Source organism: Carcharodon carcharias, chromosome 9 (assembly GCF_017639515.1).
Source record: "Carcharodon carcharias isolate sCarCar2 chromosome 9, sCarCar2.pri, whole genome shotgun sequence".
Taxonomy (NCBI): Eukaryota; Metazoa; Chordata; class Chondrichthyes; order Lamniformes; family Lamnidae; genus Carcharodon; species Carcharodon carcharias.
Window position 1 is genome coordinate 30,550,485 of NC_054475.1, and position 23,265 is coordinate 30,573,749.

General features: G+C 42.9%; 1 protein-coding gene across 1 annotated transcript; it reads right to left on the reverse strand.

Moving 5' to 3' along the window:
• Positions 1-22,429: 22,429 nt before the first annotated feature.
• LOC121282221 (40S ribosomal protein S27-like) lies at positions 22,430-22,695 on the reverse strand. The gene has a single exon (XM_041195817.1). It carries the CDS (start codon positions 22,682-22,684, stop codon positions 22,430-22,432), a length of 255 nt encoding a protein of 84 aa, XP_041051751.1. The 5' UTR covers positions 22,685-22,695.
• Between the last annotated feature and the right edge of the window lie 570 nt (positions 22,696-23,265).

Genomic DNA, 23,265 nt, shown 5'->3' on the forward strand with positions numbered 1-23,265 from the left:
TTGTGTCCTCTTTCACAGGCCACTGCCATGCACTAATTATCTTAGTGCATAGAGTCCATGACCCAGAGCCTCCAAACAAGCTCCGAAGAAACCTCCGAAGAGGAATCTGAAGGCATCCTCCCTGAAGTCCCGTCACAGCGCTCACCTACACCCTCCATCAGTGCAGAGACACATGCCTCGATGGGACCTGGCTTTAGAGTAGCCTCGGGAACCATCATCTGGGGAGCACATTGCACTTTCTGATCCACAGCAGGCGGAGACAGGGACTTCCCAAGTCCCCTGCACTTGGAGGACTGCTGGAGACCAGAACGTTGCTGAGTCCAAGTCAGATGACGAGCCTCTGGACTCGGTCATGGCACAGTTGCTGGAGCTGCAAAGGCAAGCTCAGGAACATTAGGAAGGGAAGATTACAAGGCACAATGGAGGAGTCCATCAGTCTTCAGGCTGAGGTGATAGTGCAGGTATTGCAATGCACCTAGGTCAACACTGGCAGGATGGTGGCTGCCATGGAGACCTTGGTCCAGGACATCACTCCTGCACTGCTGCGCGGGCTTAACTCCATTGCTGTCGCCATAGTTGGCCTCCAACACGAGAGGGGTGCTGGGCAACTCGATCTCACTCCAGCTACACCTTCCGCTCATGGAGTCAGCCATGGGCCCTCGGGCACCCATAGGGAGCAGGATTAGCAGGTGCACGCTTCGGGGCCATCCACCCAGATGATTCTGGGAATGACTGGCCCATCTGACTCCCCTCTGCCTGTGACCTCCACATATCCAGTTTCACAGGCTGAGGAGCGTGCCACTGCCACACAGCAGGACCCCAAAAGCAGGCCGGGGCCCTCCAGGTCTCGGCCCTCCAGAGGATGCCCACCAAGGTTATCACAGATAGGGTGTCACAGTCAGCAGGCTACCTCCACCTCTGCTGTGGATGTCTGGGAGCACCAAGACATAACAGCAAGGTTAGATCAGTTAAGGAGAATTATTTCCACAGCCTGGGCATGGCTGTTAGTCACTTGTACATCATGTTCACTATTATCAATAAACTCCCAAGAATGTCTCCCTGCCTATTGCTCCTTGTTCTGATGAGCATTGTCCTTGTCACTCAGATGTGAAACTTTTCTGCATAAGATAAAAGACAGGTGTCTCAGTCCAGGGCCTCTTCCCTGTGCTCTGTGCGGCCTTCAGACCACAGTGATGGCCCAGCCCCACGCTCCCTGGAAACATTAATGATGCCTGCATCACAGCAGTGCTGGTCATTGCTGCCAGAATGTAGTGGGCAAGTCCCATAGAGTTCTCTCATACTTTCTGCGTTCTCTCAGCACCTTTAAGGTGGGGCTGGCCTCCATCACACCAGCACCTGCGACCAGTGATGCTGTGTAGCAGCTCCTGAAGGGCTGAGGTGCCTAAGGCGGACACAGCATCAGATGCATCTAAAGTTTCATGGCTGAGATGGTCCTAATCATGGAGCGCAAGCAAGCTGCCCTCAGCCAGTCAAGAGTCAGACATTCTCAGAAGATCTATGGAGTGTCCTCACTGCATGTTGTTGTCATCCTCCTGCAATTGAGCAACTATTAGGGCCTCCACTGCATCTCCATGACAGAAGCATTCTCTCAGAGGGTATTGGTGCTGAGATAAGCCAGACTGGAGTCAAACATTCACAACTGCGATGTGAAGATCTACAGGGAACACCTCCACTGCATGTTGTCATCATCCTCCACAAATCTGGCAACTATGAGGGCCTCCTGAGTGCGCCTGCCTCGTCTAGACAGTGCGAGAGCCTCATCCCCATCGTTGTCACCACCAAGAACCCCCTCACCCTCATCCCTTTCAGTGTCCTCCTCATTGGAGGAGACATGCAACTCCTGCATCTCCTCCTTAGCCAGCTGCTCACCCTGTTGCAGCGTCAGGTGGTAAAGGATACAGCAGACAACGACGATGCGTGAGACCCTCTGCGGACTGTATTGCAGGGCTTCACCAGACCGGACCAGGCACTGGAACCACATCTTCAATATCCTGATGGTCTGCTCCACCAAGTTGCGAGCTGCTGCATCAGCCTCATTATAGCATCGCTCTGCTACAGCTTGAGGCCGCCACAAGGATGTCATCAGCCACGGCTTCTGCAGGTAGCCTTTGTCTCCAAGGAGCCAACCCTGCAGCCTCTGTGGACCCTGGAAGATGACAGAGATCTGCGAGCGATTCAGGATGTAGGCATCGTGCACACTCCCTGGAAACTGCGCACACCTGCAGGATGCATTTCTGGTGTTAGCATACCAACTGCACGTTCAGTGAGTGGAAGCCCTTGCGGTTGATGAAGTCCATTGAGTGTAGCGATGGAGACTCGAGTGTCACATGAATGCAGTCAATCGCACCCTGCACCTGTGGGAATCCCGAGATCAGGGCGAATCCAATGGCCCTTGCATCCTGACTGTCCTGGTCCCAGGTGAAATGCACAAAGTTGTGTGCCATGGAGAAGATGGCATGGATGCATTTGTGGGTGGCAGACTGTGAAGTACCCATAGAGGTCACCTGTGGAGCCCTGAAAGGAGCCACTGGCATAGAAATTGAGCACTGTGGTCACTTTCACAGCCACTGGCAGTGGATGCCCTCCATGTTCTCTTGTTGCCAAGTCCTGCAGTGAGTGGCAGATGTGAGCCACGAGGTCCCTAGACATGAGCAATTGTTGGTGACACTGGTTCTCAGTCATCTGCAGGAGTGGCAGGCAGCATCTATAGACCCTGGGTGTCTCTAGGTGCCGACCAGTCACTGCTCGCTGTCACTACTGAGCAGCGTGTGCGGGAGCCTCTGCTGCCCCTTCTTCATGAGGTTGCTGTTCCTGCCTTTGCATAGCCAGGTGCCTCAGTCGCTCTCTTCTCTCTCTTCCATGGTCTCTGTAGGCCATCAGGCATACAGCTAGGTCACCAGGATCTTGATAGGGTCCTCCTGGGGCATGAAAGAGAGAAAGACTTGGTTATCTTGGCTGTACTTGGCAGCTTTCCTGGCTCTGTGTGACCACCCCTTAATGCTTCCTGGAGAGTGCTGGTCACCCTTTGGATGATCAGAGATGAGTACGCTGCATGGCTGCCCTGTCAACCTACGACATGGGGGACACTGGTCAAAACCAGGATGCTGAGATTGCAAGGGGCTGTGAGCACCTCTAGCAGTGGCTACTACATGACCAGCGTTGGCAAGGAGATTGTACAACATGTGCAGTCCAACTGCTCCGCGGTCCAATAAAGTAGTGGAGGACGCAAAGTCTATGCCGGGGGTGGGGGTGGGTGGGGGGCGGGGGTTGCGCGGTAACGCCTCGAGCACTTGCCCTTTGGTGCCTCCGTGATTCCGTGATGCTTGCGTGGGCAGGCAGGCTGGCTAGGAACCTGATCCCAATCCCATCACTGTGGCTGTGCCTGATCTGTCTTCGCTGCAGTGGCATGGTCAGTTTATACAGGTGTCCTTAATGGGTGGCCATTTTCCTCGATTACCCTGTCCCCGCACCTCGATTGCCTGTGCGCGGGATCCAGCACCGGGGCAGCACTTGACCCCCGCCCCCCTCAGCAGTTGCCTCCGAGGCTGGCCAGCACTTGCCCCCAGATACCACCCCCCCACCCACCCACCCCCTTAGCAGTCACCTATATGCCAGGCATCAGTTTCCCCTGCCCCCGGTGCCCCTGAGACCTGTACACGACAGGCGAGCTGTGGAAAACACGGCTGTTCATTCACCTCAGTTCCCCCAGAGTGAAGGCCACCAAGTACACGTCACCTGCGTGCTGTTGTGAAACACATTGGCATGCTTTCCTGCTGATGTGGATGGACAATATGGCGGGTTTTCAAGAGCATGGTGGGATAGCCTTTTAATTTTACGCTAATTTATTACAATTAGCTCCCCACTGACCGATGGCGGGAAATGCTGCACGCCATCAGCGGACTGAGCGGAAGATCACGACCTGCCTTCACGCTGTCGTGAAGTGGGTCCTGCCATATTTTTCGCACATGCCACCTATCACGCCTGCCACCAGTAGGCTCGGAAACTTCTGCCCAATATAAAATAAGGTGTACAACTCTAAAGGGTGTAGGTCTGCGTGAGCAGAGGAACCTGGGTGTATATGTGCATAAGTCCTTAAAGGTGGAAGGACAGGTGGAGAGAGCAGTTAATAAAGCATACAGTATCCTAGGCTTTATTAATAGGGGCATAGAGTACAAGGGCACAGAGGCTATGCTGAACTTGCATAGGACACTAATTGGACCTCAGCTGGAGTACTGTGTACAGTACTGGGCACCACGTTTTAGGAAGGATGTGAATGCATTGGAGAGAGTGCAGAAGAGGTTTACAGAAATGATTTCAGGGAGAGAAATTCCGTTTATGAAGATCGTTTGGACTGTTCTCCTTGGAGAGGAGATTTGATAGAGATGTTCAAAATCATGAGAGGGCTGGACAGGGAGGAATTGTTCCCACTTGTGAAAGGACCGAGAACAAGAGGTCATAGATTTAAAGTGATTTGCAAAAGAAGTAAATGCAATGTGAGGAAAAAATTTTTCACAGTGTGTGGTTTGGGTCTTGAATGCACTGCCTGGAATTGTGGTTGGGGCAGGTTAGTTAAGGCATTCAAGAGGGCAATAGATGATTATTTAAATAGAAACAATGTGCAGGGTTATAGGAGAAAGGCAGGAGAATGGCACTGAGTCATAATGCTCATTTGGAGAGACGGTGCAGACAAGATGCACCGTAACAATTCTGTGATTCTGTGGTTACAGAACTGAAACAAGTTATGGCTTCACTAGAGACACACCTGGCCAACAGTGAAACTAAAATGAAGGACAAGGACAATTTGTTGCAGGCAGAGAAAGAAAAGACAGAAATAGGATCAGAAAACGTAAATGCAATGCTGAAGCTCAAGCAACTAGAAGAAAATGTACTGAGAATGCACTGAAAACCAACGAGTTGTTAAAAATGAAATGGCTGAAATGAAAATCAAGAACCTAGCAGGTCAAGAAAAAGTTGATCAGTTGCAAGACAAAGTAGAAATTCTCACAAAGGAACATGAGTTGTCACAGAGACAATTAGCAGAAGTAAAATTACAGAAGATGAGCTTGAAGGATAGTACAGAGGAATTAGCAAAATGAAAACTCATAAATTTCAAGCTTCAGCTAACACGAACAGTATGAAATTGATGCTGGAATAGGAAAAGGAATGACTGATAAATTGGAACAATTGGTTGAATGCAGAATTAACAACCAAAACTGATGAAATTCTTGAACTTCAATCCAACCTGAAGAACATGAAAGATGAGATGCACAGTCTGGAAGAACAAATCTAGACTTTAAAAGCAGAAAAGGAGAATTCTAAGAAACAGATTGAGGATCTAATGAGTGAATTGAAAGACTCTAAGGACCAGTCAGCAACCATGGAAGATAAATTCCAAAAAGAACCGAATGCCCAGGGGCAAAATTTTTACCTTGGTGGGCGGGTGCATGCCGGACCTGCTCGAGTGTAAAATGACACACGTTGACGTCGGGCGAGCATCTTGATGTCAATGCGCAGATGAACAATATTTCAGTCAGCGGGGATGCACTGGAGTTGGCAGCATGCCCACTAACAATTAAAAGGCCTATTAAAGCCATTAACTGTATTTAAAAGAAATTTTTCACTGCCTATCCAATCTTAGGTTTGGTGGGCAGCGAAAAGGCCAAGTGGCCTTTGCACTTTTTAGGAAACCTCATCTACAGGCAGGATGAGGTTTCCTAAAGCAAATAAAAATAAAGTAAAAGAAATTAAATTTAATTAATAACATGTCACATGAGGGGACATGTTTTATAACATTTTTAATTTCTTTATCATTTTACTTTAAAACTCTTCATCTCGGGTGGGGGGGAGGAGGGTGAGCAAGTCAAGCCCAAACTGCGTGCATGCATGCAAGTGCACACTTGATAATTTCCCTGAGGCACAGAGCTGCCTCAGGGACATTACCAAGTGTGCACTTGCATGCATGCCCACAGATTGGGCTTGCCCCGCTCACCCTCCTCTCTCCCCACCCGCACAGGCAGAGCTGAGCACTGCCGCTCGCGGTTCATGCTGGGCGGATCTTAATTGGCCCGCCAGTATGAAATCGCTTTCCGGCCTCGATCACGGGTGATGGTTGGCTTTGTAACTGCCCCCACCCGCCCCGCTGAGCCCACCCAACAAGGGCAAGGTTCTGCCCCAGGTGAAGTTGTTAAGCTTGTATAAGGATTTTGCAGATAACTCTGTAACAAAGACAGCGGAACTTACCAGTGTAGTCACTGAGCTGAATGAAAGGATTCATAAGCTTGAAAAAGAATTGGAAAATAGGAGAGTAAACAGATATTTGGGTGAAATTATGAAACAAGTGGAAATGAAGATTGCATTTTGAAATGTAAACTTTGAAGAAGAATATGACAGACCCCACAGAAAAAGAAAACCAGAGTTCATTCTATAATGAAACGAGCAAGCATTTCCTTTGGCAGGAACGGGATAAGCCCATAGTATCCGCTCAAAGAAGACAGATTATCGATAAAGAAAAATGCACCTCGAAGGAGTGCAAAAAGTGAATCAAATGGTGGCATCCAAGTACCAGAAACACAATACTACGATGTCATTCTGAACCAACAAAGTTTCCCCAAAGTAACTGAGTCTATGACTCCACCGCATGTGAAAAGAACAAGATCTGGAAAAATCGTAAAGCCTCCAGCCTGTCTGAATTTATAAAGTTAGAGACAGAGTGGGGAGAGGGGGTAACACATAAGGATGATTGTATTGTAAATAATATTGGGTAAGGACTTTGGGGCAGGTATAGTATAATGGTATTCAGGCAGTGCAAGGCTTCATGTGGGTCTGGATAAACAATACCGCCCACATATTGATGTAGAGCGTCACATGATAGTGGACTATATGTAGAAGAGTCTGGAATGAGTCAGCATGGAGACAGCACCCAAGCAGGGTTATACCTTGGAAATGTAAATAGTTATGAATTGTTAATAAACACTTAATGTTCAACCATACAAGCCTCCAGACCTCTCTGTGAGACAGCAAACAACTTTACAGCAGTTTAGTCCACAAAAACTGTCTGGTAGCTCTGAGGAGCCATCTTTACTTTCAGCTTTATTTTTAAAAATGTATACAGATGATAGGTGGTTCTTTGAAGTTGTGTCTCTCATTCACCATGTTTTTTGGAACTTGTTTGATTAGGGTCAAGGTTTTTTCGCAAACTTGCTTTAAGATTTTTTTTCTGTCTTTTTGCCTCTACAGTGGCTAGTGGGTGTGCACTATATCATTCTAAAAAGGCTTTTGGATTTGTGTCTCTATAGGACTGCCACACATTACCTGGTGTCAATGGGCAGAGCAAATTGGTGCATGCTTCACCCATTGGTATTTAAAATTATAGTGGGGTTCTATGGCCATAGTAGGACCCTGATTTAAATGTTTTAATTAGGTGTAGCTCTGTCACTCTTTTACCAGCCAACTTCCCAAGTACTGCAGGTTCTTGCCTTACTATTTGATATCAATGGCACATAACAAGTATTTGTTCGCACAATCTAGTTTATTTACCCTATTCGCAAGATATATACTCACTATACTGGTTGTTGGGAACCTCACTTGCAAGAGTTTGTCCTCTGGTTGTCAGTCCACCAAAGAAGTTCTTTTTGCATCTTCAGTGACTGACCAGCTCTCACTCTTCCTGACCGCAATTTCTATTGTCTTCAAGCACACACTTTTATACAGCTTGGCTGTAGATCCTAGCACATGTCTTCTTCAAGTTGTCATTATTTAGCTGATATAGTTAACACTGCTGAAATAGTCATCTCTGCCTTATGTCTCCCTTGTGGTTTCTCCATACCTTTATCTTGACACAATTTTGGACAAAACCATTTTTCATGTCAAAGACAAAACTCCTGATTGTTCTCCTTGACGTCTGCTGCTTGAGTCAATTAAAGTTAATAACCTCCTCTCCTCCAGTCACAGGACCTGTTTGATAATCATTTTATCGCTTCTCCAGTCCTTGTGCCACAAGGTTGTGCAATAAAAGGTCACCCATTAACCTATTGCAGAACCAGTCACTCTGCACATTTACAAAGTTGTCCATTTTCCCATTGTACTTAGCAGCCTCTTTGATCTGTCATCTTCAGCCACCCTCTGCAAATTTTGTATACAAAATTCTCAAGTTCCCAGTTTACATTTGTAACAAGCGCATTTTGCAATTTGTTAAAACAATTTTTAAAAATGCAAATTCAGCATAGCTGTTAGAAGCATATAGCTGAAAAAACATTGTGTAAAATATGTTCTTCCTTACGAAGGTTCCTACCTGTTTTGGGCCGGTGTGTTAGCCGACCATATTGTGACATGGTCAATATTGAGTCAGGCAGGTCACAGGCAGTCAGTGACCAGGATTTTAATTCTCAGTTTTCAACTGCCTCGCATGCCAATTTCCAACTTGAGTGGCTTGGGAATGTGAATGTCCCTAGAATGTCCTACTAGAAACAATTGTAAAAGTAGAATTCATAATCACTTTTAAAAGGGAATCAGGTAAATGTTTGAAAAATAAACATTTGAACAGGAATGGGGAAAGAGATTGAGATAAGTAGATATATATTTTGTAGAACAGGCACAGGCACAATGAGTTCAAAAGCTTCCTTCTGTGCTGTGTTTGTGCATCACAAGTGAAAGTTCACCTTAGGGTTGCCTTGCAGAATAATCCTTTCCCAGATGATCAGCTAAAGAATAAAGCTGCTACTTTTTATGATATAGTACAGAATTTCTGTGTATTCCATGTATTTAACATAGGCCTTGATCATGTTTACCAACTTCAAAATCAGCCCTAATTTGTTGAAATACCATGTTATATGGAATTAGTTTTGGACTTTTTTTCCAATATGGGCTATAGCACCTGGATGACCAGTGTACCAAAGCAATCTTCCTTGCGCTTGAGTCATCTCTTGACAATCCATTTGGTGAGTACAGTCTAATATTATTCGTGTTTTCAGCTGACCAGCAACCCTCCTTGCCTGTCTCATTAGATTATATGCGGAGTCTCACTGGTCAATAGAAACAAAAATGGGAAATTAGTTAGAAGCAGTGGGAGCAATTTCAGATAAGCAATTTTCTGACAGTTCATAACTCATTAGCCATCTTTTGAAATTAATGGGTATATATCAGAGAATCTTTGACTGATTTTTCGTTCATTTTTGATAAATATGAAACACCACTACTAAGAAAATGACCAGATATCTATCACTTACTGATTTTCAATTAATTTCTGAAGCTCCCGTTGCACTACTGAATCAGAGTAGCATAGGGATTCCTGATATGAAGTGCTTATTAGAGAGAGAATGGTAAATTACCTAGTAAATTATAGGAAAGGCTTTATTTAAGCAGACATTCTATGGGATTTTCATTGCTGAAACATATAGCGGATGAGTGAAACCTGCGAAAATTAACTTCTTGTTTGCTAGGAAATTGATTTTACTTCAGAGCCTGCTCCTATATATATAATATACTATATATTGTATACAAAATCATTTTTATTTCAATTTTGTTGTCTTAAAATGAAACCACTACACACATCATTTGGAGATATTTTTTATTAATTCACGGGATGTGGGCTTTGCTGACTGGGCCAGCACTTATTGCCCACCCCTAGTTGCCCTTGAGAAGGTCATGGTGAGCTGCCTTCTTGAACTGCTGCAGTCCATGTCGTGTAGGTACACCCACAGTGCTGTTAGGAAGGGAGTTCCAGGATTTTGACCCAGCAACAGTGAAGGAACAACGATATATTTCCAAGTCAGGATGGTGAGTGACTTGGAGGAGAACTTACAGGTGATGGTGTTCCCATCTATCTGCTGCCCTTGTCCTTCTAGATAGTAGTGGTTGTGGGTTTGGAAGGTGCTGTCGAAGGAGCCTTGGTGAATTGCTGTGATGCATCTTGTAGATGGTACACACTACTGCTACTGTGCTTCGTTGGTGGAGGAAGTGAATGTTTGTGAATGCGATGCCAGTCAAGCAGGCTGCTTTGGCCTGGATGGTGTCGAGCTTTTTGAGTGTTGTGGGAGCTGCACTTATTCAGGCAAGTGGGGAGTATTCCATCACATTCCTGACTTGTGCCTTGTAGACGGTGGACAGTCTTTGGGGAAATGGTAGAAGGTTCTCCTCAGGTTAGCTCTTGCTGCCTATGTGTCTGCATGTCCTGCAAGAGAGAGGAAATTGTAACAGTCAGTGTGGTGCAACTTGTTTGGGTGATGTGGCTGTCATGGTTAATTAGCTGGCTGTGTGCAACTGTGAGGAGTGTTTGTGAGGCATGCAGCAGTGATTACTGTGTGGGGCTGAAGTGAAGCTTTGAACGTTAGGTATGAGTTGTGATTAATGGAGATTGTTGGTATGTTAGTGAAGAGGTGGTCGTATATTGTGCAGCGTGTGAGGTTAGTGCTGCAACTAGGGGGAACTATGACATTTGGAGATACATTTACTGATCTTGACCAGTTGTGGGAATGAACTTCTTGCAACACTGCATCAAGATCCTCTTGGCTAAACATCTAACATTGATCACCACAGCTGTCTTACTGCCTTCTGCAAGTTTGCCTGACAGGCCTTTTGGGCCATTGTGAATGAATCGCAGCTCTCCTCTTCTCCATCTCCTGTGCCAAGGCCTCCAATGCAGCATCAAAAAATCTTGGAGCCTGCTCTCTCCCATTAAGTGTTCCCTATATTAAAATCACTTTTAGAATGTCTTCCAGCACCTCCCATTTCAGAGGTGTAGCCTGGCTATAAGTAATGCAGGTTATTTTAATGCAGCTGGCCTCTCACAATTTTTCACTCTCTGCTCAGGCATGCAGCCACTCAACAGCCCACTTTATTGCTGGCTGCTCACTATAATCGTATAAATTAACAGGCACCACGAAGGCAAGCAACAAGCATGGGGTAATTCTGCATCACACTCATTGTTCCCAGTTTCGAGTCCTATCCAATTTTGACCCCTATCATTCTACCCTCCACTATGATCACGAGATCTAGGGATCATAAATAAAACATTAGCACGTCAAATGCAAGATTAAAGATTGGATTTATTTTCTTACAGTAAATGATGGAATAGATTCATGTCAAAACAAAAGGAAAGTTATGTCGATTGATTACTCCATCAAAGCTGGGCCCATATCTAACTATGAAAAGGATTGAAAGTTATACGGATATGTGTAGAAATTGATAATCTACTCGTTGACATAACACCATGGATACTGTCATGGAAATGCCATTTATTAAAAGCAGTTAGTTAGAGAGATTGGAAAAACAGATTAACATAAAGTCTTGTTTGATTTACTTTTGCAATTTCTGGGTCATTAAGTAGCTGAGGTGACACCATTTGATTTTTGTCATGTCAGGATACAAAGGATTAACCAGATAAAATGAGGGAGATGGACAAATCCCATTACTTATTATGATGGCTATTTTCAAACAGAGCAAGATACATTCAATCCGTAGCCAACTGACTGGCCACAAATGGTAATGGACGTCTATTTGAACCGATGCAAATTCCCAAAATGACTAATTGTAAGTATAAAATTGTTGCTATACAATTTATTGTGCAATGTCAGTTTCCAAATGTATGTTTCTCTAATTCGTAACCACTTTCTAAACCCCCTCCCCCCCAACTTAATTGTCAGGTTACTTGGCCAACATCCAGTACTGGATGGGCAGATATTTCCTTCAATTGAATATTGAGGAAGTCAAAGCTCTTGCTTTTGGGCTCCGCCATAAAGTCCATTCCCTATCTGCCAGCTTCATCCCTCTCCCTAGCAATTGTCTGAGGCTGAACCAGACTGTTCACAAACTTGCATATTTGACCCTGGGATGAGTTTCCAACTACATATCCGTGCCATAAGATCACCTATTACTGTGCCAATTCTGCCACTGCCTCAGCTCATCAGCTGCTGAAACACTCATCCATGTCATTGTTACGTCTACACTTCATCATCTAAATGTATTCCTGGCCAGCACCTCAAGGATCTACCCTTTGTAAAGTAAAGATCATCTAAAACTCTGGTACACATGTTCTAACTCACAACAAATCCCATTCAGCCATCACCCTTGAATTCACTAACCTAAACTGACTTCCAGTTATGCAATGCCTCAATTTTCAAGTTCAGATTTTTGTTCAGATATACCCGGAAGGCCTCACTCCTCAGCAATATAATCTCTTCTGGAACTATAATCCACTGAAGTAACTGTGCTCCTCCAATTCTGGCCTCTTTAATATCTCAGATATTAATTGTTCCACCATTGTTGACCATGTCTTTAGCTGACAAGGCCCTAAGTTCTGGAATTCCCTCCTTAAACCTCTCTGCTTTTCTACCTCACTTTCCTACTTTAAGATACTACTTAAAACCTATCCCTCTGACCATGGTCATCTGACCTAACATCTCCTTATGTGCCCTATGTGGTTTGGTGTTATACTTTGATTTATAAGTCTCCTTGAAGCAACTTGGGATGTTTCATTATGTTAAAGGTGCAATATAAATATAAGTTGTTGAATTAAAGAGCAAGTAGTAAAGAATAGGGAGGTTGAAAGAGGCAAGAAAAGATGAACAAATCTTTAAATTTTAAAATGTAAATTCAAATTATTTTGTGGTTCAGAAGTAATACTACAGTAACAAAGTCTGTTCTTGTATCATTACTGCAATGCTAGTGTTTCCTACAAAATTAGAATGTGTGGGTTGCAAGTTGTAATACTGGCTAGACCAAGGAAATTAATTTCCAGGAACCTACTAGGAAATGTGAACGGCATTTATGTAATTTATCTCTAATATAGTTAAAAATTAATAACCATTTTAATTATAGTAGTTGCACTCACATTTTGATGTACTGTTGAAAAAAAATTAAGGGCACCTCATTGATGACAAATACTGATGTTCCTTCAAAAACATAAAAGAATCATGCCTCACAAATGCCGCAGGTAAAGTTGAATTATTAAATTCTCTCACATAACCAAAGAAATACCTGGAGGTTACAGATTTCAGTCCGGTTTGCATTATATTTACATCACCAATATCCTGAATTATTTTGCTAGAATAATGTCAGGTTGTTGCTAGCAAAACTAGCAATGAACTAGAAAATTACTGGAGGTATCAATATTGCCTCATTAAAAATTATAGAGGTAAAGACGTGCCATAAGCAGCTGCTAATTTTCTATCCAATATTGTTTTACAACATGAGTGTTTGGTCTCGTTAATAATTTAGGTAATATATGAAGCAGGTTGGTGGTTCCAGCACATTCCACTGTGTCATCACCATTACTCACAGCATGTTTATAACTTTCTTTCTACTTCAAGAATTCCACCATGATAAACCGTCATTGCGAAAATGCAATGTTTTTATTGAATTATTGCCTTTGGGAAAAAAAATTACTAAGCTTTTATGAGGTGATTAGTTAGCTGTGTGAATATATTCTGTTTGTTCAATGGGATTGGGTGATTGTGAAATTTTAGTACAGGCATTAATTTAGGGATAATGTGAATGGCTACCAACTACTAAATGCTAATTTGCATGTGACTATTGTCATTTTTATTTTTCATGTAGATAAATTATCTCCATGTAATGAAAATAACATGTCCTCGTAGAATAATTTATTGTTTTTCTTGGTGAAATAAAATGCATGGTTGGCAGTTTGAATCTCAGCAGTAGCTAATGTTAGGACATGAGTGCCAATAAGTTTGATGAGCTTTATCAGTTCTGGATGGGGGCAGTTAGATGAGGCATCGCCAAGTACAAAATGAAAGATTTCAAATTTAATGTGCTCCCTGTGAACAATATACTGATGTTAAAAACTGGGGAGGATTCTGTAGATCACTTAACTGCATTCAACACTAAAAGATGAAATATTGCGTCACTTTTTGAAAACAATTGTCACACCTTTGGGGACTTTTCTTTTTTTAAACACATGGATCAAATTTAAGAAAGAAAATTGTCATCTAACAGGTGATTCTTCTCTCACTTCTAGTCTAACCTCTTCTCTGTTGCAACTCTTTATGTCTCCACAATAGTTAGTTCTCTGAACTCTTCCTTCTTGATAAACGGAATTACAGAATATCAGAATTTGTTATAGGAGAAGGCCATTTGGCCTGTTGAGTCTGCACCAGCTCTCCAGTGCCTTTCCAGCCATTCCCCTGCCTTCTCCCCATAACCCTGCACATTCTTCCTTTTCAGATAAACAGAAATAAATAGATCCTTCTAAATTCCAAAAATACTGTTCTATATGCACACTTTTCTTCTCACATCACCATTGAAGGTGCATTGTACAGTCTCCAGCTCTTTTCTCATATCTCAAACTCTGGAACTCCTTACCTTTCCATCCTTTTGTAACCCTCACAATTTCAAACCTCAAGCATTACAGTATCACCTAATCATTTTATCCTGATTTACCTCGAATCACTATAAATTTTAATCATTCATGGGATGTGGGCATTGCTGGCTAGATCAGCATTTATTGCCCTTCCTTATTGCCCTTGAGAAGGTGGTGGTGAGCTGCCTCTTGAACTGCTACCATCCATGTGGTGTAGGTAACACCCACAGTGCTGTTAGGGAGGGAGTTCCAGGATTTTGACCCAACGATAGTGAAGGAACGGCAATACATTTCCAAGTCAGGATGGTGAGTGGCTTGGAGGGGAGCTTCCAGTTGGTGGTGTTCCCATGTGTCCTTCTAGATGGTAGTGGTCATGGGTTTGGAAGGTGCTGTCTAAGGAGCCTTGGTGAGTTCCTGCAGTGCATCTTTGAGATGGTACACACTGCTACTACTGTGCATCGGTGGTGGAGGGAGTGAATGTTTGTGGAAGGGGTGCCAGTCAAGCAGGCTGCTTTGTTCTGGATGGTGTCGAGCTTCTTAAGTGTTGTTGGAGCTGCACTTATCCAGGTAAGTGGAGAGTATTCTATCACACTCCTGACTTGTGCCTTGCAGATGATGGCCAGGCTTTGGGGAGTCAGGAGGTGAGTTACTCGCCTCAGAATTCCTAGCCTCTGACCTGCTCTTAAAGCAAGAGTATTTATATGGCTAGTCCAGTTCAATTTCTGGTCAATGGTAACTCCCTGGATGTTGATATATCCTGATTTACCTGTAATCACTGTATCCTGATTTACCTGTAATCACTGTATCCTGATTTACCTGTAATCACTGTATCTTGATTTACCTCTAATCACTGTATCCTGATTTACCTCGTCTTCTTTTATTCTTTCTACCCTTCTTGACATGCTGTAAAATGGGTCTCGACTTTTAACCTTGGTTTCTCATTAACGTGAACAAATAAATACAGAAGACAGTCAAAAAAATGAAGAAATGAAACAGCAAATTCGAAATGAAATGGAACAGGGCATCTTACTTCATGTCAGCAGACCAATGAGACGTAACAGGGTTGTTTTGACATCTTGGAGCCTGTCAGTTCAACTGACAACCAGAACTGAGGCTTTAACCAAAAACAGTGTCGCTTCTGAGCCGTAAAATCGCCCACAAAATAAAAACAAATGCACAGACAACATGTTTTCTAATTAAACCAGCCAATTAGGCAGAACTCATGGGAAGTTGTGATAAGCAAAGTACAAGTGCAGTAACACATGCTTTAACTTAATAGTAAATTAGACTGAAAATTAATGTATTGGACATGTAAGATTGCTTCTCTTTGGCTTTGCTTTATTGAAGCTGAGACATCTTGCATACTAAACTGTTTAGACAATGCATTAATGCTTTTAACTCTATTGGTACTTCTGCATGCTAAATCTAATCTATGCAAATATATAATGACAATATTATTTCTAATTAATCATCTGTTGATATCATTTGATGTTCTTAATGTTTACATCACATGGACTTCAACATTCAAGAACAAAGTACGCAAAATTGAAAAATCTCTCGCTATGAGTTCGCAGTAATAGAAGATTTCTTCCCTGCAACAAAGTCAAAAAGAAACTTATTCTAAACCTGTTTTTTTTTTATAACCCAGGTTTAGAACTTTGTTAAACACACTGAACAGAAGAACTACTCCACCAGTTTGTAAATCAAAATAGTAAGTAATAATAATATTGTTACAGTAACTATGAATTAGCCCTTCACCTGTCATATAAACAAATTGGTATCAACTTTCTTAATAGAACATCAACCCTTTGTCTTATAATCTCTCCTGTTTGTGACCTTATCACAGATCTTCCCTTTGTTCTTTTTCTCACTCTCCTCCCTTTCATTTGTTTAAACCTATTAATTTTTACCAGTTCTGATGAAAGGTCATCAACCTGAAACGTTAACTTTGTTTCTCTCTCCACAGATACTATCAGACCTGCTGAGCATTTCCAACATTTTCTATTTTCATTCTTAGTAGACTTGTTGTGGTACTGAATCAGACCCTTGTGGTTTTGTGTGTTGGTTTCATCTGTTTTTTAAACAGTTGAGCAATTTACTACCATATGAGTAATGTCATGATTCATTCTAGGTCAACCACAATCTAACATAACTATCTTTTACATTTGTCTGTACCTATATGTCCCACATGAATTTTTTGAAATACGTCCTTTTAGAACTACATTACTACCCCATTCTATTCGTCATAGTTAACTTCACTAGTTCTAGTGCTCTTGAATTTTTTCACTTGTGGCCATCATTCTATTGCTGTTTCTTTGAAGATGATAAAGATTGCATCTTTGGTTTTTGTCTCAGGCCTGATGAAATCCATTTTCGAGTCGCAAACTGGCACAGTCATAACAGCTTTGTAAGAAGGAATACTTTCGCCAGGTTTTCATTGGCTTTTAATTTCTGATCCATTGTCCTTGATGGTCTAATTATAATGTAAATACACCCTGTGTGTATAAAACCTTCAGGTCAGCCATTTGATGGTTTTACAAATATGACAGCTGAGAATTTAGAAACTGAGAAAATAGGAGCAAGAATAGATCATTTGGCCCTTCAAGCCTGCTCCGCCATTCAATATAATCATAGCTGATCCTCTATCTCAACGCCATACTCCTGCTCTCTCCCCATACCCCTTGATGCCATTAGAGTCCAGAAAACAACCTATTTTCTTCTTAAATGTATTCAGTGACTTGGCCTCCACAGCCTTCTGTCTTAGAGAATTCCATAGGTTCACCACCCTCCAAGTGAAGAAGTTTCTCCCCATATCAGCCCTGAATAGCCTACCCCATATCCCGAGACTGTGACCCCTTGTTTTAGAGCCCCCAGCCAGAGGAAACATCATCCCTGCATCCAGTCTGTCCAACCCTGTCAGAATTTTATATGTTTCAATGATGTCCCCTCTCGTACTTCTAAACTCCAGTGAACACAAGCCTAGTCAACCCAATCTGTCCTCATAGGACAATCCTGCCATCCCAGGAATCAGTCTAGTGAATCTTTGCTGCACTCCCTTTGTAGTAATAATGGTTTCATTTAATGTGTAAAATACCTGTAGGAATAATACTTGTTAAGGAAGATCTCATGATCTGTAGTAAGCAATAGGAGAACAACGCAGGCTACCTCAAAGTCAATGTAGAGATAGAGTTGAAGTTGAAAGTACACATGTAGTTGCTGCTGAGTATGTTGTAAATAAACTTAATGTCTCCACCAAAGAACTGTCTGCAGATCAACTCTATCATTATTAGTACAACTCGGCCACCCATCACAAACTGGCGATGAGCATAAAACATGAGTGAACAGAAGAAATCAGTTTAGTAAGAAATCGGCACTGTACCTCGCCCAGTGATTGTAAGTAGCAAGCTCCATTAAAATTGAAGAAATGCCACTCTCAAAATGCCACAGTTTGGGAGAATTGATCCTTTTGAACCAGCCACAGATGACTGGTCTCAATGCATAGAATGCCTCATGTTATTTTTTCAAGCAAATGAGATTATGGGGGAAGAGAAGAGGAGAGTGATCCTCTTGAATAATTGTGGGAGGAAAACCCACCATCTGATTCAAAGTTTGATGGCACCAGTGCCCCAGGTTCAAAGAATTTTGATGAATTGGTGTACCTCATGAAGGGTCATTTTCAACCAAAGCCCTCAGTCATGATGCAGAGGTTCAGATTTAATTCACGAAATAGAGCCCTGGGTGAGACAATTGCATGCTACGTGGCAAATTTGAAGCGGCTAATGGAACATTGTGAGTTTGATACGACTCTGAATGACATGCTCAGGGATCGTTTAGTGTGTGGTGTGAAAGAGGACACTATTCAGAAAAGATTATTGTCCAAAGGTAATCTGGATTTCAAGAAGGCACTAGAGATATTGCTGGCCATGGAGAGTGCAGTAAGAGATTCACAAGTAAAACCGGATGCGCAAAATGGCGCTGTTCTCCACATCAGATGGGGAACCTCAGTCAAAGGAGGAGCGAAAAAGTGAGACTCAGCCAAGAATCGGGAAACAGCCCCCGCTAGCGAAAAATAAAGAAAAATAATTTAGCAGCGAAATCGAAGAATAATTTTAGCAATTGACGGTTTAAAAAAATCGAATGCTACTATTGTCATAGAAATTGACATATGATGAGGCAATGCAAGGAGAGATTCAAGCAGGCTTGTAAACAAAGGAAGAAGCCCAATGAAATCTACAACAAATTCTGACATTTTGTTTAATCTGCTAGTTGGAAAGACAGAACCAATATTTGTCACGGTGAAAGTAAATGGCAAACCTGTTAGAATGGAAGTGGACACGAGAGCCTCTACTACAGTAATTGGGGAACATACCTTCGGATAGTTGAATAACGGTGAACATCAATTAAGTTTAGAAGAAACACATGCCAAGCTAAAAACCTATACGGCTGAAGACATTCGTGTAATAGGCAGATTAACTGTTCATTATGGAAGCCAATCGACGAAGCTACCCTTGATGGTGGTAGCAGGTGAAGGGCCAAGCCTCCTGTGGCGAAATTGGTTGCAGGAGATTAAGTTAGAATGGTTTGAAATCTTCCAGCTGAGAGCAAGTGGGCTACCAGAGCTACTTAGGAAGTACGCCACTGTCTTTAAGGATGAATTGGGGAAAATCCAGGGCCTACAGGCCAAGATTCATGTGGAACCAGTAGCAACTCCTCGCTTCCCGAAGGCGAGACTGGTGCCATATGCCCTGCGAGAAAAAGTCAACCTTGAACTGAACAGATTAGAGAAACTGGGCGTTATAGAAGTTGTTCGGTTCTCAGAACGGGCAGCATCCATAGTCCCTGTCCTTAAACCCGACCAAAGTATCCGAATTTGTGGAGACTACAAATTGACAGTTAATAAAGTAGCTAAGCTGGACAGGCACCCTATTCGAAAAACCGAAGGCCTGTATGCCAAGCTGGCAGGAGGGACACTGTACAAAAAGCTTCACATGAGTCATGCTTATCAACAATTAAAGTAGGATAATGCGTCCTGAGAATTTGTCTCAATTAACAGCCACAAAGGGTTGTACCAATATACATGATTGCCTTTCGGTGTTTCCTCCGCTTGTGCCATCTTACAGAGACCAATGGAAAGCTTACTGCAGGGACGGCCCCAGGTTGTAGCCTATTTAGACAATGTATTGGTGACAGGATTCACTGAAAAAGAGCATTTGGCAAATTTAGAAGTCTTAAAACATTTCTTGCAAGCTGGAGTGCATTTAAAAAAGAAAACTGCATGTTCCCAGCAAGGGAGGTAATTTGTTTGGGTCACCAGGTAGATTCACAAGGCCTCCACCTGGTTAAGAAGAAAGTGAGAGCCATAAGAGAGGCACTGGTGCCGAAGAACACTTCAGAGCTTAAATAATTCCTCGGAATGATCAGCTATTATGGGCAGTTCTTACCCAATTGTCTATAGTGCTGGCCTTCCTGCATTCTCTACTCAAAAAGAACCAATCTTGGTCTTGGGAGGTGCCCCAGAAAGAAGCTTTCATAAAGGTGAAACAATTGTTGCACTCATCCAATCTATTCGTGCATATGAAAGAAATGGCGCTGACATGTGACACATCTCCCTACGGAGTGGGAGCAAGGCTCTCTCATCGGATGGACGATGGCACAAATGGCCAATAGGTTACATGTCAAGAACGCTCACACAGCGGAAAAGGGATACTCACAGATAAAAAACGAAGACCTGTCCATCGTCTTTGGTGTCAAGAAATTTCACCAGTATGTAAATGGCTGTCATTTCACAATCATTTCAGACAACAAACCATTGCTAGAATTGTTTAGTGAGGACAAGACTACACCATTCATAGCTACAAAGGTGGGCTTTAATTCTGGCAGCATGCAAATGCACTTTCATACATAGGCCTGGCAATCAAATTGCAAACGCTGATGCCCTTAGTCGTTTGCCTTTACAAGAAAATAATTAGCATGTTCCAGTTCCACAGGAACTTGTTTTACTGTTAAATTTCTTAGATTAATCGCCGGTATGTGCTCGACAGATCCTGTACAGGCCAAGACCCAGTCCTACCTCAGGTACGAGAACAAGTGCTACATGGTTGGTCACAGGAGCCCGTATCTGACAATATGAAACCATACTTCAACAGAAGACATGAAATAACAAGCCAGGAAGGCATTTTATTGTGGGTTGCACAAGTGATAGTTCTTCTAAAGGGAAAGGAGCCACTTTTAATTGAACTACACAGTGCGCATCCACGCATTTCCCAAATAAAGACCATAGCACGCAGCTATCTATGGTGGCCTGGGATGGATGGTGAAATAGAGAGTTTAGTCAAGCACTGTGTGCAATGTCTGCAACTGCAGAAGTTGCCAGTGACAGCTCCGTTACACTCATGGGAGTGGCCAGGTAAGCCCTGGATGAAGTTACATATTGACTACGTTGGACATTTCCTGGGTATAAGGTTTCTGCTCATTGTCAATGCGCATTCAAAATGGTTGGACATATATGAGTTGAAGTCAGCTGCGACAATTGAGAAATTACATCAGAGTTTTGCCATTCACGGACTACCAGAAATAGTTGTTTCTGATAACAGCACGGCATTTACAAGTGCTGAGTTTCAATGGTTTACCAACCTCAACGGTATCATTCATGTGAAAACTGCACCGTACCATACTTCCTCAAAAGGACTGGCTGAAAGGGTTGTTCAAACGTACAAGGCAGGCATGAAAAAGCTAACTGGTGATTCCTTAGCAATCAAGCTAGCATGCTTTCTTTTTCATTACAGGACCACCCCTCATACTGTCACACTTGCGGAGTTATCATTGAAATGCTGTCTCAGGATCAGATTGAGCTTAATAATACCGAATTTAGAGGGGAAGGTGGATAGGAACCAGAAAACTAGACACGACTGCCATAGTCATGAGAAGAAATTTACCATGAGAGAGCTAGTATACGTGAAAAACTTCGGGGAAAGACTGAAGTGATTATCGGGTGAAATAAGTGTGGTGACTGGACCTCTATCTTACCACGTGGAAGTGGAAGGCCAGATCATCCATAAACACGTGGACCATTTAAGGAAGAGAGAGACAAATCATCAAGATTTGGTTCCACCAGTGACCATGACCGGGTCTGCGTTTCCTGTTGAGAATACTCAACCCAAGATTGACATGTCTGATGGTGCTGCTGCAAGAGTTGAGGATACAGAACTGCAAATGCCCACTGAAACACCTGATCAGGTAACTCCGGAAAAAGAGGTTCCTGACAAAGGATCAGAAGTTGTGGAGCTGCGACGTTCCACATGTACTAGGAAACCACTGAAGTTGTAAATTCCTTACCCAGTGTAAATATTATGTTGTCTTGAAAAATATGTACTTGTAAATATAATATGTATAGCCAAGTTAAAGGAGGAGGAATGTAGTAGGTATGGTTTTATTTAGTGTGTAATGTACCTTTAAGAATAATATGTGTTAAGGAGGATCACATGATCTGTAGTAACTGATAGGAGGGTAGCATGGGCTACCTCGGAATCATTGTAGAGATAGAGTTGGAGTTGAAAGCACGTGTGTAGTTGCTGCTGAGTATGTTGTAAGTAAACTTAATGTTTCCACCTAAGAAGTGTCTGCAGATCAACTCAGCCACCCCACAACACCCTCTAAGGCAAGTATATCCTTTCTTAGGTAAGGAGACCAAAACTGCATACAAAACTCGAGGTATGGTCTCACCAAGGCCCTGTACAGCTGCAGTAAGACATCCTTGGTCTCAAGTCCTCTCGCAATGAAGGCCAACACACTATTTGCCTTCTCAACTGCTTGCTGCACCTGCATGCTTGCTTTCCGTGATTTTTTTAATATACGTTATGTCATTTTATTTGACAATTCTAACAAGTAACTCAATACCAGCAGGAGGGTCCAAAAAAACTCATCTAAACTAAATGGCCAAGACTTTGGGACACTGACGCATCCACTCCTTCTCCCAGTTACATCTCTCCCATACTGCCATCTGGATCCCAAGGAAGTGAATCCACATCCCTCAGTCAGACTCCAGAAGCCCAGCTGTGTGTAGTCTCACCCATCCTCAAATGACAACTTTAATTTTTAGTGCTGCTTTCTTCTGAAGGAACAGCCTTCTGTTAACCTGGCCTTTCCTCTGGTGAGCTGGCAGAGTACAGTGGAGCATCTGACACACAGCACTACAGTCTGTGTGTGGCTGAACACAGTAGTGATTTTGCAACAACCAGGGCACTTGACATTCATGAAGCAGGAGTTGGGACTTTGCACCACACGCTTCTCCTTGTGTTTCCTCTTCTCCTCCTCGGGAGATGGATGCAACAAATCTTTTGCCAGAGGCATCTTTAGTGTGGACTCGATTGGTGTACAAGGACACCCAGGTCCCTTGGTACATCAAACATTTCCCAATCTGTCACCATTTAAATAATACTCTGTCATTCTGTTTTCCCTAGCGATGCATATAATTTCATACTTATCCACATTATACTGTATCTGCCATGTACTTGCCCACTCATTTAACTCATCTAAATTGTCTTGAAGCCTCTTAACATCCTCCTCACCACTCACATTCCCACCCAATTTTGTTTCATCAGCAAACTTGGAAATATTACATCCAAATCATTGATATGTATATATTGTGAATAGCTGCGGCCCAAGCACTCATCCCTGCGGTACCCAATTAGTCTCCGCTTGCCACCGAAAGAAGATCCATTTATTCCTACTCTGTTTCCTATCTGCTAACCAATTCTTAATCCGTGCCAATATATTACCCCCTTTAATTTTACACATGAGCTTCTTTTATGTGGGACTTTATCAAAAGCTTTCTGATCCACTAGCTCTCCCTTATTTGTGCTGCTGGTTACATCCTCAAAAACTTCAGTAGGTTTGTCAAACATGACTTCCCTTTCACAAATCCATGTTGA